Source organism: Chelonoidis abingdonii, chromosome 15 (genome assembly GCF_003597395.2).
Source record: "Chelonoidis abingdonii isolate Lonesome George chromosome 15, CheloAbing_2.0, whole genome shotgun sequence".
Taxonomy (NCBI): Eukaryota; Metazoa; Chordata; order Testudines; family Testudinidae; genus Chelonoidis; species Chelonoidis abingdonii.
Window position 1 is genome coordinate 3,559,562 of NC_133783.1, and position 19,161 is coordinate 3,578,722.

Sequence of the window (19,161 nt, forward strand, 5' to 3'; positions counted from 1 at the left end):
AAGGAACTGAGGTAAGAGGGTATTGTAGCAATTAGGTTTTTTTAAGTTGTCTGTCTATATGAAATGTTTCTGAGTAGGAAAAAAAACCTGGTAAAATACAAAGTTTATTACGCTTCTAGACTACATTATCCTTGTCAGATAGATTAAAGCATTCTCCTAGTCTCTGTTCTATATTACCATAACAAGTGAGGAAATAATGTAGTGTTGTTACACAGAGCAGCTTATAAATTTTGACATAAGTGTGAGAGAAATCACTTGAAATGTGAAGCAACCAAGAGGAATAATTAGGAGCAGCAGAATGATCTCAGTAATATGACAACAGTTTTTAAAGCATCCCACAGGATTGAATTCGTCAGGTTTGCTTGACCTATATCTTTAATAATACAGCTCATTGCCCTTGTATTGAAGCTAGAGGGTAGGACAAAGTATGAGCTTTGTCATGTTTTAGGAGAAATTGCAAAAAGTTTATTTATTAACACACCACAAAATGGCCCATTTCCATGATTACCAAACAGTAAAGCAACTTGAGCCACAGTTCACCACACAGAACACTCCTTTTCATAGTCAGGCTTGGCTTGCAAAAAATATTATGTAATACTCAAATAAGACAAATGGCTCTGTTAGCAGTGGAAATAACCTCCTGTTTAATTAGAAAATAAGAGCTATATGGGACAGTAAAAATCGTTACTACTGCCGTCAGTCACTTTTTAATAAATATGATAGTGCTGAAGATAATGCTAAGTGTTATTTATTTGTGCAATATCACAGGCTCAGTAATTGTTCATGTTGATAGCTACCGTGCATGTAGAATGAAGCTGTTTCAGAATTTTCTTTGTTTAATTCATAAAAAAGGGAGACGATGACCATTTTTACATTTAAAATGTTTTTTTTAAAGGCATAGGTAGATAGTTATAGTATTTTCACCTCTCAGTGGTACTGGGAAGGATCTGTTATTGGTTTTAATAATGTATTAATAAACTTTTCATAGATGACTCTGTTTCTCAGAACACAGCAACAAAAGCTGAAAATATTTCTTTAAGGTCGTACTTTTCATGCTTGGTATCTTATCTCCAACCGAATATATATTTCTTTATCCACCAGCATAAGTGGGGGAGTATTATTAAATCTCTTGGTGCAATTGTAATCTCCCATTTTGCCAATGCTATGGTTATAATAAAAATGGGGGAAAATGACTTTTTTTTAGCATGCTCTTGCCTCCCATTGACTTCATTCAGAGTTGTGGTTCCTCAACACGTGTCAAAATCAGCCCTTTAGAGCTCCGTACTAGAGACAAAAAGATTTAAAGTCAGGCCACTCACTATAGGGAATAGATTTTACTAGCAAATGAGCCTCAAATCGGGTTTGCATCCAAAGTTTCCCTTTACTGGGTAGTGAGATGATTAGACATTGATATTCCAGCTGAATTCCTATATTTAGTTATGTATATTTACCTAATGTTTGAATGAAATGGGGGCAAGGCACACATTTTGCAATATGCTTTCAATAACAATCAGCTCAAGTATCCTATTGCTTTTGGTCACAGTCTTTCTCTTTCAGATATACTACTGTAAGAACAGGGATTTGACAAAAAGGCAAAGTCTGTGATATCCTGTGCTGATCTAAAGGGGAAAATTAAAAAGATGTTTCATCCATATGTTTTACCTCCTCCTCCATCCTCCACCCAAAAAAGTAGACTGTGTGTCAAGAGGCAAAACAAAACAAAAACCCCTTTCTTCTCACAATTCACTTTAAGCTCCAAAATCCTCCAAAATCCCCAATCTCCCTTTGCAGTCTGGTTCCCACTCTCGAGCTTTCCTCATCCCCCTCTGAAAGAAAAAAGCTCTTCTTTAAGGGACTGATAGGTTGTAGAGCGATGCTTAGCAACAACATTCCTGTGCCTTAAGTAGCTGCAAGCCCCTAGCTGAACCCTTTGATGTGACTGTCAGGGCAGATTTATTTTGTTTTAGCACATTGTCTACTTGTCCAGATGTATCAGGAGATAAAAAGGAGTCATGTTTACACTCTTGCCCCCTTTTTTTGAGATGTAATTAAATCCTGTTTTTGATGAGTCTCCGAGAGATCGAGATGAAGAAAACAGGAACTGGCTTGAGTAGAGGGAGAGGAAACCCACTTGCTGGTCTAACACCTGCCAATGTAGGAAAATAAAGTGTAAAGCCACAGTGCAATGTGTTGATTTGGTCCTGCAAAAGCCTTAGATTTTGTCTTTTCTCACATGCTGGTAGTTCACCAGAGCAACAGAATCCAAAAAGACCCATTAGAAAGTAGTTGTCATATTCCATAGATTCTCTCCAACTTGCCCTGTTTTTATATTTGCTTGGTTAGGTTGAAAATAATCACTGTCTCTCTCTAAAATGCTAGGTTTATAGCTCACTTATACTAGAAGAACTTTTGACTGCAGTAGGTGGTTGTCAATCAGATGCATGGAAAAAGGAAAATCTTTGAGCCTCTGTGGTCTTGAATTAACAAATCTTCTGTGAAAGGCAGGGCCTTGCTGAATTCTGCCAGAGAACAAATACCACAGATAAATCCATTTTTGTTTATTTGCTTTTTTAACTTGCACATTTAGCAACACTGTTCTGAGCGCTATTAATAACCTGCGGTGTGCAGTGACAAGCCTGATTCCAACGTTCAGTACACTGTGGGCATGCCAAGTGAATAAAATGCTTGCTTTAATCTGCTGTTACAAAAGTTACTCTATTTGCATCTTAAATAGGTTACACTATAGCACCCCCTTCTGCTGATTTAGCTGTCTGACAAGAAGCTTAGCTCCAGCTCAGTTTTCTTCCCACATGCCTGTAGGAAGACTACTTAAAAGCATTTTTTAACCTTCCCAAATTTTTAATTCCCATGTCTGTTAAGCAAGGAGAGCAACATAGCTGAATAATAGTTACCAAACTAATGTTAACCTTTATTCTTTAGGGCAGACTTTAATTTTCATGTAGATTAACCTTTTATAATTCATATGTCAGAGGGAAAAAATCATTAATTTATAAAGTGAGACAGCATTGCATAACAAACTGAAAAGCAAAGATAATTCTTTGATATTGCAAGTTACTGGACTTAGGTCTGTTGTATAAAATAATATACCCAGTAACTCTCTTCCCAGATTGCCATTGCCTGTATATGTTCTGAAAATATGGTAGTGTTATATGTCCTCTTCTGTGGAATAGCCACGAAAGCAATTTTCCTTGCTGGTTCTAAGCTGACATCTGATGACCCCTGGAAATCAAGTGGGCAAGGGAATTGAAGAGTTTATAGACCTTCTGTATTTCAAAGACTAAAATGTGATATATTTATGGTATCCAAAGGAATTCACTTATACTGAACTCAAATACAGTGAAATCCATCTATAGACCGATAGACTGATGGTCTGTGATTTCTTCAGTGCACTGACCGGTGCCCACTACAGCACTGGTAACAGTGAATCATTGCATATAGTGAAGTTCTGTTAACATAAGTAGAGGATTCCACTGTATATGTGTAAAAGTTTATTTGTATATGTGCAATATGTATGCATGTGTAAATATGTATATATGTGTCTGTATAGTCTATATGGTACTATGCACTATTATCTAATATAGACTCAGAGGTACCCTGGCTCACAGATTTCTAAAGATTAAGCATTATTTGCAACTATTGGATTTACATTCAGAAAATGAAATTGCTCTTTGGATGTCTTGTTGCTGAGCACCTCCTGCTGGCTAAACCCTGGAGTTCAGATAAAGCACTTTGCAAATGGCTGTATGGTGCAATACTGAATGTAATGCAATGTATTTTGTGTTGGCTTTTTTCATACGAAAATAGTGCAAAAACAATTTATGGTGGATTAAGGATAGATGTACCAACATAAACAAAGTATAGAGGTGACAATATATCCTCTTTCAAGTTATGTCTTAGTGCACGTAAGTCCCATCTACTTCATTGGGATTTGGACATAAACATCTGATGGAAGAATTTGGCCGGCCATCTGTAGATGTGATATAGCGGGTGAAGGGTACAAAGGCCAAACATTATGGAAAATGAATGGAATTCAGAGATACTAAAATCTTACACATTCTTAATTTATTTACATGCACATTTGAAACCTACCCATCTTTTTGCAACTTCTTTCTGAGTTATGATGACCTTTTACAAAGGACTGAATGTTGTTCTTTAAGTCCTGAGAGATGGTTGCATGATATAATGTAATGAAGGAAATGTAATAAACGTGGAATTAAGGTAAGAATAAATTGGGAGCACAGGCTTAATGCTCTTGAGAGGAGCCTGCATCTGCACATCTAGAAGTGCATTTGTGGTTTTCCGTACACGACATCTCAAGGAATAATTGTATAAGACTTGCACAGTTGTTGACACAGGCTTATTTTTTTGTACTGTTTAATAGTTTTTTTCCCCTCTGATACTTTGACACACCATTAGAATATTTTGTGTGTGTGCGCATATACGCATGCCATCAATAAAATGGAAAAAAGAACATAGGCTGCATTCTCAGCTTCCTTTACAGAAACATAAACAGGAACATTAATAGAAAGTCTAAGACAACACAAAACATCTTAGCGTGTCACACACTTAAACATTTCTTCTATGGACTACATTTTAACCAAACTTGGAAGAGCAACTCAAGGTCAGCATGCTCTGCTTGTCTATTGTGTATTTTGTTGGGCCATTAAATGCTTGTCGCCGGTGGGATATTTTCCTGGTTTACTTAATGACAATCGTGGGAAAATTAAGGATCCAGGAGAATTTATAGTTTGATTGTTTGGTTTTATTTTCTCTGCCATTTAGTTGAAAATCATTGAACTGCAGCTTGAGTTTATTTTGCCAACTATTGGCAAGCGCTAATCCGATCACTTGAATTATTATGTCAATTTCATAGTTACTCTGACCTCAGATCTATCTCCTGTGGGTACCAGTATGCTTTAAAAGTAAAATTTTGTCCTGTGAAGCCATCTCAAATCAATTATTCTTATTTAAAAATCCAAAATCAGGTTATGCAATGGATACGCTTCATACTGGATTATATAAATGGGTCTGCTTTCTGCAATACCATTTTACTGTATTTAATTTCTCATATCTGTACCTTTTCCAGTAACAGACAACACTATGCTGCTGGAACTTGTAGCTCTGGTGCTTCCTTTAGGATCAGATTCTAGTTTTCATTATGTTGAATGGTACTGAACTAATGGAGGAGTAAGGAGCCACTTAGCATGAGTGAAAATATTAGAATCTGGTCTATTATCACAGAGGAGATTACAGTGCTGAGGGCTCTTCCTCCTTCCTTCCCAGCCCACTCACTTAAACTTGATCTGACTAGCAGAGTCTTCCCCAGCTGCTTGTTCCGTCAATTATAGATACTTTTTAAAAAATCTTAAAAATAAATATTCTTTAGCCCAACATATCAAAGTCAGTTTTTTCTGGCAGTTCACCATAGTTTGAAAAAGAAAATCAGTGCTAAATATGATTCCTAAAATACTTGGCTTCAAGTGATATAAATTGAAAGAGAGGCCTTGAAAGTCAAGGAAACAAATGTACTGTTGTTATACATGTATTATATGTTACAGTAAAACAAATCAATTCAGGCTGCTTAGAAGCAGTCACTGCCTTGTGATTATATTTGTGTAGTCTTGGGGCCTTTGATCAAAGAAAGTCATTTCAGGCTAGGCCTAATCCAGGCTGCTTTAAGGTGTTTAAATGGGAAAAAGAAGGTTGACAACAGCTGGGATTTAAATTTACTTTCACCTAACTTTTGTTTTGAAAAGATTTCTATTATTCACTGCTTCCTTTTTCATACAGAAGATGGATCATTGAGTAAAGCAAAAAGGGAAAGAGGATATGGGAGGAAATGGGTGGAGACTTTGAATTAATCTTCTGAAGAAAAATGTTTGATCAGTGGGTAGGAGAGGATGAAAACCTCTGATGTTGACAGCAGGCAACTTTCTGACTAGCGTGTGATTGACATCTTTGATACTCCAGTGGGGAGCTAGTATCCAGCCAGGCTCAGGCATCCTCTGTCTGTGGGTGGTAGTGTTAATAATGTGGCAACTTGAAAGATTAATTGTGGACAAGCAGCAGGATTACGAGGAGGGCTTCACAGGTCTAAAAGGAACAGTGGTAGGAAGGCTTCTGATCTATCAGCCCAAAAGGAAATTAGTTAGGGCAGACTGGAGCAGCTTAAAAAAAGAGGGGAGGGAGCAATACAAGAGTGAAGTATTTAGGATATTAAAGCAAAACGTGAAGAGGATATTGAAATAGGTCATGAGGGGACAGGGCCAATGTTCTTGAAAGGTAATATGCCCTTTTCCAGAGGTAGCTTGAAAGACCTTAATGCACTACATACTTTTACAGTACGTTCACAGTTCAACTTGTTTTGCAGTGAACTGGTAACCAATTGACTTGCTTAGTGGTTTGAGCTGCCATAGAATGTAAAATTCATTATTCATTTTGAAAACGGGGTTGACGATAAATTGTCCACTGCCAATACATAAATTCAAGTGAACAAATATCAAAGGGCCTCTCAGTGCAAAATACCACGGAGAGAGTTTACTTAAGCTGTATCTGCAAGTAACTATCCACTGCATATTTTACTTCCCATCCTTTCTGGTAGTAGTAGGGATTTTGCCAATACATTCTGCGTTACCATTAAAGAGGCTATTCATCATGCTTACTAATGTTATTAATCAAGATACACCACAGTACCCTTAAAATGAGATCATTTTGATAAATCATGTATGACATGAAAAGACTTTATTCCTTTTAAGTGCAATTTAGACTATAATTTTTCCCTCATTTATGATTCATGGAAGAAACATGGATAAAATTCCCTTGCACATTTACACCTTATCTCCAGTAATAATTCAAAACTGCTCTTAGATGAAAATTCAGGGTCTGATTCACCAAAGCTGAATGCCAGCTCATTATTTTCTGACATTCAATAGTCCAAAAATAATGTCCATACATTAGGTACTATTCACAATGGTTAGATTTGGCAGCACACCAGATATATCAATTACAGTCAATTAAGCCTAAATGAATAAGAATTCTCTTATGTTCATTTACATTTTTGATCCAGTTATACCCAACCTACCCTAACCTTGCAATTTTGTATTAGGAAACCAAAAATTATAGCAAATTCAGATGTGGTTTCTAAGTGATTGTCTCCTATACATAAAAATGAGGAAAAGGCATTTTCAGATGCCATAAGTTTTGTTAAGCCCTGCGTTTATTTAAATAAATGAAAGTGTTTCCTTTGTGGCTATAGATTCAGAGCTGTGATGCTTACCCCAAATCAGAAGATCACTGTTCTCTGTGTCTTCCAACAACCACAATAAATCCTCTGATTTTTATTAATAGCATCAAATCTGAAAGTAACCTGATAAAACTCCCCAGAAGAGATACTTGTGAAGCTCCACCTTGCACTCTTGATTATAAGTGAGACACTTGTACTATTCGTTAAACTGAAGACTCTCCGAAATGTTGCAATATTTTCTTCTACCATTGAAATAAATGTTGGATAAATGTTTAATTATTCAAGTATTCAAGTTTTAAAAGAAAAAAATCAGTAGCTATATTTAATTTGGATGGCAGAATTATTTAATTTTTGGCATTTCTCAAACCATGATTCAAAGGGGACTGTCTGAGCTGAATTACAGTCCACCCTTTACTTCCACCAGCGTTTGAAGAAAAATGGTTGATTTCCAAGAATAACAAGACTATTTATGTTTTCTTTAACCATTGGTCTCTATAAATTGGGTTCAATGTGGTAGATGTACAATATATCCAGCCACTATGTGGAACGAGCATTTTGCAGCACTGTCCAATTCTTGGTTTTACCCCTGTGCATAGGGAATTCAGGAAATAAACATACACACATTCTATTTTATTTTTAGTTTAATTGGGTGCCAATATTTCTCAGAAGCTTTGGTAGCCATCTGTCAAGGTATAGTTGATTCCTTTACCTCTTGGATGGTGCAAAAGTGTTGCTCCTTTAGTTTTTGTCTTGTACTTTACTTCACTTCAGTACTGTGAAGGTTGTAATTCTTTCTTTGCATCGTTATAGAAGTGACTGTAGATTCACCTACTGGTCTGAAAAAGCCTTGACTTTTGATGTGGTTCAAGCTCTCTTATTGAAAGTTTCAGGTTGCTATACAAGAATAAAGTGAAGTAGAGTAAAGCCTTTATCCTACTGACATCTGCCCTTCTTTCTTGTCTCATGGATTCTGTTCATTAATAATAATATAAAATTGGTAGACCCTTCCCCTACATTTTAATTCCTAATAATAAGATACTTGTAATTATACACTAAAACAGTGTACTAGCTAAGAGAGGTCAGGCTGCATGTCATTCTAATGGAACATTTTCATAGTTGCTATTTTTAATTAAAAGAATTAAAAAGAAGAAAAAAAAAAAACCAACGACCTGAGTACCTATTTGCAAGAGTCATGTTAAAAATAGCCTCATTTTCAGTAACACTCGCAAAATATCACAAGCACAATTTGCTTAAAACATGAGCATTCTTAAGACTTATAAACTGGGCAATGCAGTTCTCCCCCCGCTCCCAGGATAGTATTCAGGTGCTGTTTGTTCCCTACTGTGGTCAAATGTCTAAAAACAGATTTTGAAACAAGTCACTATTTTTATGTGGGGTAAGTAGGTCATCTCATTAAGCCTGGAAGGATCAGACAACTTGTGATAATGCCATGCAGCTGGTATTTCTTCATAATCAAAATGACTCTAATTTATGCTACAGATTTACCAACACAAATCCCCCGAAGTGGGATCTGCAGTTACAAGTTCAGCATGAAAAATATTTCCGATGTCATTAAGCAAAGCAAACTTCCCTGTGTAGTCATGCCATGCCACCTGTTGGCTTCTCTGAAACATGACAGGGTCTTGGTATCAGTCATGGCAGTTGTTTGACCTTTCTCTGACCTTTAACCTAGTTCACAGTAAAGTTGTCCTGAATGAGACCTTTCCTAGTCTGCCTTAAATAGTAAGAGCTCTGATAAGCCCAGCCTTGTCAGTTCTTAAAGTCTCCTTAATTCTGTCGTCTTCTTTCAAGTTGAGAAATAAAGCTGTCAACTTCTCAGTATATTTCCCGAGTTAATATTAAAGTTTATGGCAAAATAAATTAAATTCCCCCAATATAACAGTTTTAAGAAATGTTTATCTTTTTCATGTGCCTCATTACCTGTTATGTGGAATACTTAAGGACTCAGTGTTAATTTTTTCTGATATAGTAGCAGCTGGAGCTTCCCTGCCCCGCCCCGCCCCCAACTAATATCAGGGCTCTATGGTGCTTGGTGTTGTACAAATGTATGGTAAGAAACAGTCTGTGCCAGTATGACTCCAACAAAGTAAACAGATGTATGTAGGCAACAATAATAATAATAGTAATAAAGATTTTAAAATAGTATATCTGTTAAAACATTACATTGTCAAGCACTGAGTACACTATTTAAGTATATTTACAACAGAAATCTTAACACTGAAAGAGGAAAGAAAAGGACTTAAAAAAGCAAATGTGAGTTGATCCCTATGCATAATAATAGAATATACTATCATATACTGTAATAAAATATCATATAATAATTATAATACCTAGCTCTACTGTAATGCTAGCATCAGTAAATCTCAAAGTGCTTTACAGAGGACGTCAGAATCATTATTCCCAGTATCGTATTTTCATAGACATTTTGGGAGAAATGGTTTAATAACTACAGAAACTGGGTAATGCAGTGATTTTGTGCATTCTTCGTCTTTTTTTTTTTGCAGTGTATGCGATGGAAAGTCATAGAAACTAACAAGATTTATTTAATGAACTTGAGCTTTGCATTTGATGATATAGATATTGTTGGGTTGATGATGACACAGTACTATCTTACATTTTTATTATCATTTTCATTTAAATATAAATTTATAAAATGACAAAAGGCACCGTTCTGACACAGTAGGTAAATTTGACCAGCCTTGTTAAATACTGTGAGTCAGTATATGAAAATAAACAGCAATCCCACAAAACACAAGAATAGTAGATAATCATACAACACAAATAGAAAACAAAGGCCACACTTTCTCTATACATTACCCTAAACAATGTTCACTTCAGCAGTCTTTTTAAAAGGATGGGCCTTGTAGTGTACCATTAAAATGCAGAAGATCAAGTCTGAGGGGAAAAACACATTGCGATGGATAGAGCTTTTAAGCATCCCCAGATGCTTAAAAAATTACAGAACTGACATGCAAACTATATATGCAAGAGTAACTTTGGCCTATATCCAGTATTTCTTATTAAACCCTACACTCTTAATTCTAACCTTTTCCTGTTTTATTACTGAAAACTAGCCATTCTGATACTACTTGTCAGGTCATACCATTTTCCTAAATCTTTGCTCGGTTCATTGTTTTCTCACATGTAGATGGGTAAATGTCAGTGACATATAGTTCACATATTTGTGAGGTTTATCACCCTGACCTGAGTATGTGTCCATGTTTGTATTTATATGAGAGGAAGAGAGATACCAAGGTCTATTTATATATCTTGATATGTATTAATATGGCAAGAGATATATCAACTCCTATTTATTCTTGAGAAAGGATAAAGGCTAGAGTCTCCCTTTTCCCCTCCCACACCTTCCTCCTTTATAAGACAAAAAGTACAGGCTGCTGAAACTAGACAGCACTGTTTCCAACTTTTGTACATTACATACAATATCTCATTTTAGGATGAGCAAGTGTGGCATAAGTACACAATAAGAGCTGAATGATCGTGAGTGCATTGTGGAATTGTTGTCTTTTAGAGTATTTGTTTAACTACATTGTTAGATATATAGCTTCTAGACTTTTTTTTATATATAGTGGAAGAATTTGGTAGCTACTCCATCTCATTTCTAAACATGTCAACGCTCTCCACCATCTCTCTGTTGGATCTGCTCTCGTAATGTCCAGAAAATGCCTTCTAGAACTACATTACTTTCAATAATATCCAATGAAAAGTATGCCTGAGTTTAATGTATTCTGCTGGGGAAATCAGTTTCTTGTGCATTTAGCAAAATGATCTTAATAAACCATGTCTTTTTGTAAGTGCTCTGTATAGCCACTGAATTCTTTTAAGGGAGGATGCCAACTTGCTCTTCTTCCTGTGTTATAAAACTTGTCAGCTACAGTGTATTAGTGACTATTACAATTATTGGTGAGCGTGTGTGTGTGAAGAATTTATGACATGTCATAGAAATGAAGATTATTTCTCATATCTCAAGGGTAAATATTTCAACATAGAAAATAGTGACCATTCCTGTCCTAGCATTTCTCTATCTGCAGCAAGTAGAAAAATACCTAGTATTAACAGGTCTCACTGGGATACAGCAGTATAGCACATAAAGCAGTACCAAATGATTCAACAGAATATAAAATTTCATAAGCAATTGCCATTGTTCTAATTAAAATGATCAAAACTATTTTTATTTATGGGTAAGCTTTTTCTTATTTCAGCTTTATAGGTAGTATGTAGTTTTGGCAAAGGTGTTGAATTGAAATCCCGGTAGACTTTTGTCTTCTATTTTGTTTATTTAGAGTTGAGTTTTACAGTTCCTATTCCAACAGAACCATGGAGGATATTCCTGAAGAACAGTTTAGACCCTAATTTGGCAGGGTGCTTAAGCATGTGCATGACTTTAAGCACCTGAGTAATCCTATTTACATCATTTAAACTACTCACATGCTTTGAATTTATGCATTGTACTTGCAGATACTAAGGTACAGATTATCAATGTGACCTGTTGCAACATTCTTATTGAACTCTTTGGCGTGTTCTCAGTAGACAGAAAATCTCACTTCTTCACCCATTTTTTCCCTTTAAGCTTTTGTAAGTTATGTCCATTCAAGGTCATTTTAGCACTGTGACTAGAACTTCATGTGCAAATAGCAGAACTATCTGAAGACAGAACTCTCACATGTCAATGGTATCACCATCAAAATATTTTTGTGAATATGAAGAATAATAAATCTGTACAAGTCACTTTGGAAAATAGCTTAGGGCACCCTCTCAGTAAACTGTAAGAAGAGAATTTGCGGCTTCCTTCTTCTAGCACACAGGCTTACACAAAAACTTGATACAGGATTTTCACTCAGTTGACATTTGTGCAAAACTGTCCAATCCCTATATGGTATTCCATGGAATTAAAGCTTTTGTAACTTAACACTTAGCAGAAAAGTAATAAAAACTGTTGTATACTTGGCAGGGAATTACATACTGTATATAAAACAGCAGCAACATGCCAATAAAAAAAAATCTTCCTCTTCTTGCTTTTCCTAAAATTGGAAATAAAGCTAAATTACCCCTTCACTACAATATCCTTTTTAGAAGCTCTTGAATTTTGCTCAGTCAGTGGTATTTGCTGAAAAGGCAGTTTCTTCCAGTAATTTTAGGAAAAGCTATCATCAAACTGTCAACAGCCTAAATTGAGATTAAAAGTACCAAAGAGAAACCTTCACTATTATCGGAGTCCCAAATATGAGTACTTGAATAGACAGATAACATCTAGAATGTATAATATGAGGCCTCCTCCATTTTGAGCTTTTGGAGAGACTTTGGGGGGAAAAGATCTTATGTTAAATACATTATAATTACAGTTATCCTCATCTTACCCAGTGCTACCTGGCTAAGATAAAACGATAGAGCATAGTGGAGACATGCTCTGTACTTCATATTTGGGACAAAGTATAACATTAGTGGCTTGTCAATTTGGAGGCCTGATCCGTTGAGGTGGCAAGTGCCTTCAGCTCACATTGTCTTTATTTAGAGTTGGAGGTCATTCAACATCTCACAGGTATGAACTCTTTTGTCTATATCTTCAGCTGGTGTAAATTGGCATATTTCAAATGAAGTCAATGCAGCTACACTGGTCACCAGCTGAGGATGTGGCCTCTGCCTGTGGCCTTTTCAGCTTTGTATTCATGAAGTCGGAGGGTATAATGGTACTGAACTGCAGGAGGCAGTGGGAGAAGAAGCTGTGCAAGAATTAGCTATAGAATCCCTGTCATGATCTGTAACGTCCTTGCTATTTCAGGAGTCTTGTATTTGTCGTAAGATGTCCTTTGTGCTAAATAGTGAAATGTTTTAGTGATGTGGCTAGATTTCTGATAGGGACCAAGCTGCAACTGCAAAAATCATTCCAACATATGACCTTGTGTGAAAACTGAAAATGGGTCTCCAGAGGCGAAAGGCTAGTATGCTAATCCACTGAGTCACTTACCTTTTAAGCTGTATTAGCATCTACAAAAGTCCAAGAAGAATGACAAAAAAGGGTTTCTAAATGTTCATAGACATCAAACAGAATATATATTCCTTATTTTTATTTTTATCATTACTATTTCTAAACCAGTGTCAATCATAGTTTAATTTCTGGTAACCTTTTCAAAAAAATAAAGGAATCAGTGTTTCCAAATGTTTGAAGACCTGCTGAGCCAAAACATTATTGTCCCATTTTACATTAAAATTTAAATTGTCATCAGCCTTTGTAAATTATTTTTTTAAATATCTGTCCAATTAAAAAGTCTGAGTCAAACAGTGTTTGAGTGATTACAAAACCATTACAAGTAAACAGTAATGGTTACTAGGATTACTTTGATTTATTAGAAGTACTCAAGTCAAAGGGTGCTTGCGGAACATCATGCGGTAGACAATGACTACTCTTGTCTCGTGACTCGTCCCATACATTGTCACTGGATTTAAGAAATAGCTTAATGGTTGCATTTCTTCTTCCCCTTTGTTTTATCTTCTCTAAAAAGTCATCTGTCTGATTTTTGCATCTAGATGAGTGGGTTGCAGCAGTAGGAAAAACAGTGTGGTGAAAACTAAGGGCTTCGTCTCTACCACGTTAACTAGCCTGGAAAGGACATGAAAGCCCTGGAGATTATTAACTGCATGTGAACCCTAAGTGCTGCTACTATGCTGCCAGGAGCCGAAGCAGCACGGTCAACTGAGCCAAGTGCTCGCACTTGGAACCAGGACTGCACCACTAGCTCTTTACACCTGGGATGCTCTGAAGAAGGGACCTGATGCTGGGACCTGGGGCAGGGCCAGTGCTGAGGTCATGCAGTAGGTTGGCCTTTTCCTTTGCATCTCCATCCTGCCACTTTGCACAGAATTTCCTTCTCCTGTCATTATGTAATGTCACCTCCTGCCAGCAATGGGGGGAATCTCGTTTCTTTCCAAATGTCTAATCCTAGGACTCGCCAGGCGGCGGCACAAATCGGATCCGCCCCACGCACTGTGGGAAGGGGGCACTAAAGAGAACCCACACATTTTAACACGTTTTGCAATCTGTGTCTGTGAAATAACACTTTTTAAATGAGAAAATAAAGCTGTCTTTTTAAGGAATACCCTATGGGAATGATACATGTTCACAAATAAGACCTATCTTTTGCTTTAAGATCTCATTCCAAGAAAATAACATTTGCTGCCCTGTAACTCAAAAGCATAAATAGGTCCTTGTTCTGGTCTTTGTAATGCCAGGTCTTTATAATATGCCCTTGGGATGCAACCCTGTCTCACTGGATAAAATGTATTTTGCCCTGCATTTAAAACACCTCTGTGTTTCCTTTGGATAACAGACAAAGGCATAAGATCTGGAATTCTTCTTTATTGTGGGGAAAGTTTGGAATGGTGTTGCGTAGGGTTGTTTTTGTCTCTCCCCTGTACTAAATATGTTTTTTTTGATTAAATCAGGCTTCTCAAATGTCTCAAACTTTTGATACAGGTTATTTTTCCTTACAGCTGTATATTCTATTTAATTTCTTTTGCACAGTGCATTATGAGCATTCTTATTTGTGACATAACCACTTATCTTCCCAGTGAGGGAATGAGTAGTGTAAAATGTATTTGTTTTTATTTTTAAAAAGGAGGTAATAATGAAATCTACCTTCTTATCCTGCTGAAAGAATCTGCTGACTGATGACTGTCATGCAGGCAAATGAACTCGTATTGAACTAACAATGACATTTTTAATGTTGTCAAAAGATTTAGTGGAAGTATCATTTTCTAAAGTTGCGATGTGCATTCAAATATTTGTTTAGTGACACACTTCTAGTATCACTATAGGAAAAGTTAAACTACTTCCTTTTGAGGACTGGCAACTACATTTAAAATCCTTACGTTTTCCGCCTTGATTATTTATCAGTGATGTATATGACTGTCAACTCTCTGCATCTGTAATCACATCACATAGCTCATCTTGCATCTTTGTTTAGTCATTGACTTTCCTTTTAGAGTATTGATAATATTTGTTTTATCATACAGGCCTCCTCCAGTGACACTGCCTCAGTCTCACCCAAGACTCACTATACGCCACTGCCTTCAGGATCCAGGGATCTCACCAATCACAGAGGTAAGAACTAAGCTTTTATTGCTATGAACCACTGCAAGATGGCAAACTTTGCTCTAAGGCCTTCTGAACGCATTACTGCTGCATCGGCATTTAGTGAGAACACTGTGCTTTTCAAGCAGTTGATGAGAAAACCATACCTGTCAAGACTACAGATTTTAACTCATATTAAACAGGATTTAGAGGTAGTCTACTGGGAAAGCAAATAAATCTATGGAATAATAACATTTAGCGATTTAAAAAAAAACATAAAGAGATTAGAGTACTTAAATATTGCTAAGTAGATGATTACATGCAGCGCTGGTGATTTTGAAAGAATTTGTAAATTCTAATATTTGTGAAGTGTGTGTTATTTTGCAATTTAACAATTTAGGGCTACAATTTCAAAATGTTAACACATTTATATTGCAATAAAAAGGGATTCTGTTCTGTTTTCCAACATTAAAAGGGGATCAATGTGCAATTTCCCTTTTTACCGATCCTTAGCACTTAAACCACCTTGGGCAAATTCTCAGATTCCTTCGGCATGCCTAGGGAAGCAAAGTTCAGAAAACAGGCAAAGGGCTGTTGCTGCCATAAAGATAGCATTCCAAGCCACTTCACCTTTGTTCCAGAAAGGAAAGAACATAGAAAACCTTGTAACACTCTGCAGCCAGAAACAAGTATAGGAATAGCCATATAAATTCCCCTAGTTGCTCATTGGATTCCACATTGTTTTAAAATTATAACTCTTTTCCCAATGGGATTGATGTAAAGTAACTAGATACCCCTGTTGAATAGATACTCATGCTCTGTAAAGACTACTTAATTCAAGACCAGTCTTATATTTAGGAACTGACCCTAAGTTGGGTTCCCATATATCTCTGGATACTGAAACTGACTTAGCCTCTTCTGCTCGTTATTGAGAGACTGAACAATGTGAGTCAGCCCAGTACTACTTGATGCTTCCAAGGAAGGTGAAAGAGCTTACTTGAATCTGACTGATCGTGCTAGACTTTTTCTGAAGATCAACAGAAAGTGAAGCAAATTGAAGGTGTTAAAACTCTCTTCATGTCTGTCATTCATGATGTGCAGTAACTACCATTTCTGGTGTGTGTGTGTAAAAAAAAAAAAAAGAAAGAAAAAGGACTGAACCAAAATGCTGGATCTCAGTGTGCCCCAGACATGGTAAAAACTGGAGTCCGTTGAGATGTATTATTGTGGCCTGAGCCCATCTTTAATTTCTCGGTAAATGCCGTTGTGTTCTGATTGGAATTCTGCTGTTGGTTTAGCTGGTTAAGTTCCATTATGAAAAAAAATTGGAAAATTAAAGAAATATCGTCAAGAACAAGCGAACATTGCAATTGCCTAACAGTAAAAGAGATTATTTTAAACTAGACCAATATATTCCAGACTGGCAATTCAGATGAAATGTATTACAGATTAGGACCCTAAACTATCGATCAGTTTCTCTTGTAATCCAGTTCTTTTTGGCTGTGTCTGGCAGCAAGAGCACATCTTTATATGGCTGCACATTTAGAACTAGGTGAGATGTTGAGTCCCATTGCCTTCTATGGAATGTGAGGGAAAGAGGGAAATGGTAGCCCAAAAATCTCTAGTTTTACCTTCTTTGATGTTCATCTCTGTGAACAAGAAGGGAGAAGAATTCTGCTATTAGAAATAAACACAACAATGATTTTCCTTGTCACTTTTTGGTAGGGAGTGCATTTTGAATTTATAACCTAACACACACACAATTATGCAATTCATTCCCCCCAATCCTCCTCACTTTGCATAGTAAACATATCTGCTGCAATTTTTCGTGATGTTTAACTATAATTATGCCCACCGTGGGTGGGAAGAGAGCATGTTGTTTAAAAAAGGGGTAAAACTGGCCCAAAAACTGGCTCATTCCATCAAGCAACATGTATATCGTCTCAAGAAAATAGTTAAGAATCCTTTCCAGAATGCCAGTTGCTATGAATAAAGTTTTGAATAACATGATAGCAGGATTTACTGGACCACTTAACTAGTTCTTGAAAAGTAAGAAAAGTTGTCTAAGCCCACAGACTTAAAGGAAGCTTAATTAGAATTAATGGAGAGATCTCCAATTAAAAAAACCCAACAACCTGTAAACACACCATTTTTGATCCACACTTTCAAAGGTTTTCTCATCTTGAATGGTCTCAATCTCGTGTGAAATGGTTGAATCAGCTGTTACCTATAGAATTTTAGGAACTCGAGAGGTCATCTAGTCTAGTCCCTTGCACTCATGGCAGGACTAAGTGTTATCTAGACCATCCCTAACAGGTGTTTGTCTAAGCTGCTCTTAAAAATCTCCAATCAGGGAGATTCCACAACCTGCCTAGGCAATTTATTCCAGTGCTTAATATGCAAATATTGGCACCTTTCAGAAATACTTTTCAACCCAAACTGAAAGGGAGAATGGCCATGAGTTTGTGAGCACTTTTTATTCATCCCTGGAGGGTCGTTCTTACCAGAGTCTAAACTGCTGGCAAACAACTCAGTGCTCGCAGTAAATTAATTCTTCTTTGGAGCTGGGAGGAAGAGCAGCAACATTGGAATGCATTGGACTTTCAAAGTTTTACATCAACAGTTTTCCCTGTATTTTATTTATTTTTCTTATTGGAACAAAGGCAGCAAGCTGTGCTCAGGCTACACAGTGTAGCTTTTCATCTTCATATTTTACACTCAAGAACTCATCATAGTATTTCCAGGATTGGTTTAATCTTCTCAGGATGATCCCATGTCTTGGATGCCCTCCTTGCAGGGATTTTACTAGTTCCAGAATCATTTCCAGGGTCCACAAAATACCACAGTTCAATGTTCTATCACAATGTAATGACGTGGGAGTACAAACACCATGATATTACATCAAAATACTGTGATTCCTGAGTTGCCCTGCTTATGAAGACAGTGCTGTATGTAGTTCAAATTTACCCACTTCCTGAACTTCAGCCTAAGCTTTCTCCAAAGTTTGTCTGTTAGTAGGATTTTCCTTGTAGGACTGTCTTTGTCTCAGATCCTAATTCCCTCCGCCTGATTGAAGAACAGTCGCCTTAGTGTTCTGGTTTGAATCTAACTGAAACCATCTGTTTATGTGGCTCGGCAGTACTGTCCATATAGGGTTTTAAACATCTCATAACAAAGTGGCTCAACAGAAGAGCTTAGCACCCCTACTCTGCCATCCTACAATGCTCCTGTTGGACTAACTTTCAAAAGTAGTAACTCTATACTCCAGCCTCATGATTGATTTTTGTTTCCTATACTGTGATTTCAAGCTCCTCAGGTTAGTTATTCAGCTACATTAGACTAATATTCTATTTCTCAGTACCTTTGTTTACACATATGTCACTTCCAAACCTGTATTAAATATTAATTAATACCTATTCCAAATAACTCAGAGTTGTGTAAAACATTTGGAGTTCTTTTTAAACTCGTGAAAATTATCTGGTAAACTAAAAGCCCCCAAATTTGGTGGCATTCCCCTTTTTAAAAATTCCACGGTTTATGCTGTGCCAGACTTGAGATTTTTGCTATGTTGTGTGGGCATGAAGAAAATACACAAAGAAAAAATTACATTTATGTTCTGAGTAACAGAAATACTCTTTTTTCTTTAAACATATAGATATAAAAGGTTAATTCTTAGCAGAATCCTTCAAGAGGGTTTCATGTGTGAAGGCCCTACTAGCTTCATGTTCCACATCTTGAGCTCAATTAGATCACATAAGAGATCCTAAAATAGTTTTTTTTTAATTAATGT

At 36.5% G+C, this 19,161-nt stretch overlaps 1 protein-coding gene across 1 annotated transcript in view; it reads left to right on the forward strand.

The window, feature by feature from the left end:
• Window positions 1-19,161, forward strand: part of LRMDA (leucine rich melanocyte differentiation associated) — a 454,278-nt gene that overhangs the window by 298,975 nt on the left and 136,142 nt on the right. Inside the window, exon 4 of the mRNA XM_075072663.1 lies at window positions 15,314-15,401. Within this exon, the coding sequence (XP_074928764.1) occupies window positions 15,314-15,401 (88 nt within the window). The remainder of the gene's footprint in view (window positions 1-15,313; window positions 15,402-19,161) is intronic.